At 40.8% G+C, this 6,000-nt stretch overlaps 1 protein-coding gene across 1 annotated transcript in view; it reads left to right on the top strand.

Moving 5' to 3' along the window:
• Window positions 1-5,081, top strand: part of LOC142750512 (C-type lectin domain family 4 member G-like) — a 28,506-nt gene extending 23,425 nt beyond the window's left edge. The window contains exons 12-13 of the mRNA XM_075859515.1: window positions 4,301-4,413; window positions 4,881-5,081. Coding sequence (XP_075715630.1) covers window positions 4,301-4,413; window positions 4,881-5,013 — 246 coding nt within the window. The 3' untranslated portion in view covers window positions 5,014-5,081. The remainder of the gene's footprint in view (window positions 1-4,300; window positions 4,414-4,880) is intronic.
• Window positions 5,082-6,000: the final 919 nt, after the last annotated feature.

Consider the following 6,000-nt stretch of genomic DNA (forward strand, 5'->3'; position numbering starts at 1 on the left):
AGATCGGGCCACTATCCAAATTTTTTTCACGGTCATGTGTTTATGTCTTTTTTATATTTTGAAACATTTTATTAAATCTTTTTGAAAATGTTTTATTTTTTCAGTTTCACTAGGAGGCTAGGCTATGCAACCGGTTGTTCACTTTGTATTGCAGTTTATTATACATGTCTGAACGGCAGGGCCTAATAGGTGCAGTAAGATGGCAGACCTGGGGACTATTATTAGGCCCTAGTCTGCCATAGCAATCAATTGGCACCCCACAATCATAGGGGGATCAGGGGCGTAGCGAAAGGTTCATGGGCCCCGATGCAAAAGTTCTTATTGGGCCCCCCCGCAAACTTCTCATGGCCGACAGTCCGCAGCTTTCAGCTGCATCGCTGGGTCTCCTAAGTGACCCAACAATGCAGCACTAGCAGCCAGGGGCGTCACTAAGGGCTTAAAATGTCAGGGGAAATAGCCCCAGTACATATGTGTCCTCCCCAAAAAAATGTATGTGTGTATAGGAGACAGCATAGCATATCTATAGCACTACGACCCTATCAACTATGGATAGGATTAGATACATTGGCTCAGCAAACAGTATCACACATGATAGGATTAGATACAGTGGCCCAGCAGACAGTATCACACATGATAGGATTAGATACACTGGCTCAGCAGACAGTATCACACATGATAGGATTAGATAAACTGGCTCAGCAGACAGTATCACACATGATAGGATTAGATATAAGGCCCAGCAGACAGTTTCACACATGATGGGATTAGATACACAGCTCAGCAGACATTATCACACATGATAGGATTAGATACAACGGCTCAGCAGACAGTATCACACATGATAGGATTAGATATAAGGCCCAGCAGACAGTATCACACATGATAGGATTAGATACAGCTGCTCAGCAGACAGTAACACGCATGATAGGATTAGATATAAGGCCCAGCAGACAGTATTACACATGATAGGATTAGATATAAGGCCCAGCAGACAGTTTCACACATGATGGGATTAGATACACAGCTCAGCAGACATTATCACACATGATAGGATTAGATACAACGGCTCAGCAGACAGTATCACACAAGATAGGATTAGATATAAGGCCCAGCAGACAGTATCACACATGATAGGATTAGATACAGCGGCTCAGCAGACAGTAACACGCATGATAGGATTAGATATAAGGCCCAGCAGACAGTATTACACATGATAGGATTAGAGATAGGGCCCAGCAGACAGTATCACACATGATGGGATTAGATACAGTAGCGCAGCAGACTGTATCACACATGATTGGATTAGATATAGGGCCCAGCAGACAGTATCACACATGATTGGATTAGATGCATTGGCTCAGCAGACAGTATCACACATGATAGGATTAGATACAGTGGCTCAGCAGACAGTATCACACATGATTGGATTAGATATAGGGCCCAGCTCGCTGACATTGCGGCTCCAGCGCTGGACCCAGGAAAGGTAAGAATAATAATTGTTTCGCTTCTTTATGTGTTACTAATTATTACTAAGTTCAGTTGTTGGACTACTTCGGATTCGAGGACTACTTCAATTACAGCGTTTTTTTATTCTCAATAAAATGGTTAATGGGGGTTGTGTATTTTTATTTCAATAAAATATTTTTTCTATGTGCTTGTATTTTTTTAAACTTTATTATTACTGCCTTAGTAATAGCTGCTGGCTGATTGACAACGTCCATTACTAAGGCGGGGTTTAATGTTAGACATGAAGAAGCTAACACTAACCCCCATTATTACCCGGGTACCCACCGCCACCAGGGGTACTGGGAAGAGTCGGGTACGAACTAGTACCCGACCATCTGTAGTGACGGTCAGGCACCGGGGTGGCCGCAGGCTGGTATTATTAGGCTGGGGAAGGCCAAAAACAATGGCCCTTCCCACCCTCGTAATGCTAGGCTGCTGCTGCTGTGTTGTATCTGGTTGGTTATGAAAATTGGGGGGGACCCCATATCGTTCTTTCAAATTCTTTTTTTAAAATGACGTGGGGTCCCCCCCATTTTTCATAACAGCCTCGCTGTAAATTACAGGTCGTCTGCACAATACGTCGGCAAACCCATTCAAATGAATGGGCAGATGTTTGCCGACGTATTGTACCCCTATTTTCAGACGTAAAACGAGGCATAATACGCCTCGTTTACGTCTGAAAATAGGTCGTGTGAACCCAGCCTTAGTCGTCTTTTCTCAAGGCTAAATAGGTTTAGTTCTTTTAATCTTTCCTCATAACTTAGATTCTCCATGCCCCTTATTAGCTTCGTTGCTCTTCTTTGTATTTTTTCCAACTCCAGGGCATCCTTTCTATGAACTGGAGCCCAGAACTGGACTGCATATTCTAGATGAGGCCTCACTAATGCTTTGTAAAGTGGTAATATTACATCCCTGTCCCGCGAGTCCATGCCTCTTTTGATACACGACAATATTTTGCTGGCCTTTGAAGCAGCTGATTGACACTGCATGCTGTTATTTAGTTTATGATTTACAAGTACACCCAGATCCTTCTCAACAAGTGGCTCCCCCAATGTAGCTCCCCCTAGGACATATGATGCATGCAGGTTGTTCGTACCCAGATGCATAACTTTACATTTATCTACATTAAACTTAATTTGCCAAGTGGACGCCCAAACACTTAGTTTGTTTAAATCTGCTTGCAATTCACAAACATCTTCCATAGTCTGAACTATATTACATAGCTTGGTGTCATCTGCAAAAATAGAAATAGTGCTATTAATCCCATCCTCTATATCATTAATAAATAAGTTGAATAATAGTGGTCCCAGCACTGAACCCTGGGGTACACCACTTATAACTGGGGACCATTCAGAGTAGGAATCATTGACCACAACTCTTTGGATACGGTCCTTGAGCCAATTCTCAATCCAATTACAAACTATACTTTCTAAACCTATAGTCCTTAATTTACCCATTAGATGTCTATGAGGGACAGTGTCAAATGCCTTTGCAAAGTCCAAAAACACTATATCCACAGCCTAGACAGAGGGGCCCTGTCTAGGCTTCTGCTTACCTCTTCATAAAAACAAATCAGGTTGGTTTGACAGCTTCTGTCCTTTGTAAAATCGTGCTGGCTATCACTTATAATACTATTTATTGTCACATAATTCTGTATATAGTCCCTCAATAGCCCCTCAAACATTTTCCCCACAATTGATGTTAAGCTTACTGGTCTATAATTACCCGGCGAAGACCTAGAGCCCTTTTTGAAAATAGGCACCACATTTGCCCTGCGCCAGTCCCTTGGCACTATACCAGTCATGAGAGACTCTCTAAATATTATGAAGAGGGGGACAGAAATAACTGAACTAAGCTCCTTAAGAACTCTAGGGTGTAACCCATCTGGTCCCGGGGCCTTGTGTACATTTATTTAATTTAGCTTGCACCATATCTACATTCATCCAATTCATTGACAGTGACAACTTCTGAAGGGTTAAACGGTCAGGATCTGAGTTATCGTGTCGGTTGTACAGGACCCGAGAACTGCAAGTGATGGCATGAACTCAGCTCTTGAGCCCCTGCCATCATAGTGTTGTATTTATTTTTCCAAGGTGTTAATATGGTTAAAAAATTACAAATGTCCATAAAATTAAACTAGGTGGGTGCAGGGACTGGCAATAAAATAAATTTTACAGGAATTAACCCTGGTTGATCCAGAGAAAGACGTGGTCTTATTTGCCCATAGGCTACATCCTGATGTAGCGGAAGAAATCCGCAGTGGATTTTGCTGCTAATCCTTGGCAAATCCATAGCAATTTCACAGCAAAATCCATGTGTGTTACATATAAATTCACTGTGGATTTTACCCTATACATTGAAAAGGTGAAATCTGCAGTAAAAAAACATGGCTTTTCCGCAACGTAATGTGCATTCTGAGGAATTTAAAGTCCACAGCATGCTTATAATTCTGTGCATAATTTTTCTGCTATGTGTTGATGTGGTTTTGACAACCCCACTCAAACGTATTGTACTGTGCATTGTCGTGGATTTGCGGTGCAAAATCTACCCCACAAATTCGCTGCAGTTCCACCACCTCTGAACATGGCCTAATAGATAAATTCCATCCTGAATCCTAGTGGCGGTCATATTGAATCAACATTTAAGTGAATATTATAAAACGCCTAAACTTATCTTGAAGGTATTCGTTCCTGTGGTGACTATTGTCAGAAAGTGGTCCTTGAATAGAAAAACTTCACATAAACACCAGCTTTCCAAACCAAATTCAGCTTCTTACATTTATTGATGTTCCTAGGATTCTTTGAAGAAATTATTTAAGCCGAACAAGAGATACTGGATCGGACTGAGGCGAGACCCTCAAGAACTTCACATCTGGAAGTGGCTGGATGGGACACAAGTCACCTTTACGTAAGTCCTGTATTTGTATGAGAAACCCAAGGCTTCGACATAAAGTAAAAGGGTAAAGGTGAAGTTAAAAAAGTTCTGAAAAAATGTTCACCTACAGCAGCTAGTGAAAGATTTGTCCATCTTCTTACCAACCAAGAACCACCATGATCCTTGGCCACCATTGTTTATGAGAAAAAGGGTAGGATCATGCCATCACATACAGTATATAGACCTCTGTATGCAATTATTCCTTGATCGGCACCCAAAAGACACATTTTACCATCAGAATCATCTATACTCCCCTATGATCAGTCATTGATTACACTGAAACTGGGGAAAGCTTCTCCTCATCCTAAATTCAGTATCTCAATGAGAAGAGCGATAGACCAGGTCAGACATTTTATTGGATTGAATCTTTGGAATCCATTGGCTTATGTTACTTTCCTTAATTCCTGGAGAATGGATTGATTGTTCTCATTCATTTACAGCAACTGGGGAGTGAATGAGCCCAACTATTACTCGAATCTTGAGCACTGTGGAGAAACCTTATCCGGACCTTGGAATGATCGAAGCTGTGTTGAAAAATTGGATTTTATTTGTAAAAGGAGAAGAGCTTGTTGAGATACATTCAATACCAAGCAGAGGGACACATGAAGCTACATGTTCCACCACATACCGTTACATTTTCTATAGCTACATCCCTGATATCAAGGCCATATAAATTGAATAATCAGTTAATAAACTTTCCAAATTCATTTTAAGTTACTTACCTGAAGACGGGGTTAAAAAAAACAAAACTCTTTTGAGATTAGACATTAGGGTGCATTTACTGATACTGGCATCATTTTATCTGTAATGCTAGTATGAAATGATAGTGTAGACCATTGAAGAATAGATCTCAGCTATGATCGCACCTGCTGAAATTCATCAACACTTTTCGCATATAGTATGATCTAAAATTTGCACACACTTTTTTGCCAACATATACAAAAGTTTGGTAGGTGGGCATTGATAAATATGGTGGTCAGTATGAGCTCCATCTTTTTAAATGCAATTATGCATGAAAAATTGCGTCATTGCATTGATAAATATGCCCTAAAGTGCCTGGAACGTATTTCAGATGACTGCAATAGATAGTTAAAGTGGTTCTCTACCTAAAAGTATCTGATTAATAACATAATAGAGAATGACACGGTGTGGCCACTGCCACTTCTCTGCATCAGCATGGTGCCAATCCAGCTAAATCACGTGAAACAAACTGGTTGCTAGATATACCCTGACTAACAGCTACAGTCTTGTATATGGGGTTGTCAGGAAGAATATCCCTACCAACCAGTCTGTCTCAGGTTACTTGTATCTTAGGCTTTAACTGGCATTGAAGTGGTGCAAAGTAGAGTATGTTCGCTGAAAGAATAGCTCAGAAACATCATCAAAATAATAGGACCATACAGTGGCCATATAACACCACCATATACAGATTTGTCCACCCTTACGTTTGCTTGAATTTGGTAAGGACTCCAATTTCTCATTAAACAAATTCAATAGAATATCACAATATGCTAGCAAAACCCTTAACAGACTGCAATCCACATCTAAACCATTAGGTGG

Source organism: Rhinoderma darwinii, chromosome 3 (genome assembly GCF_050947455.1).
Source record: "Rhinoderma darwinii isolate aRhiDar2 chromosome 3, aRhiDar2.hap1, whole genome shotgun sequence".
Taxonomy (NCBI): domain Eukaryota; kingdom Metazoa; phylum Chordata; class Amphibia; order Anura; family Rhinodermatidae; genus Rhinoderma; species Rhinoderma darwinii.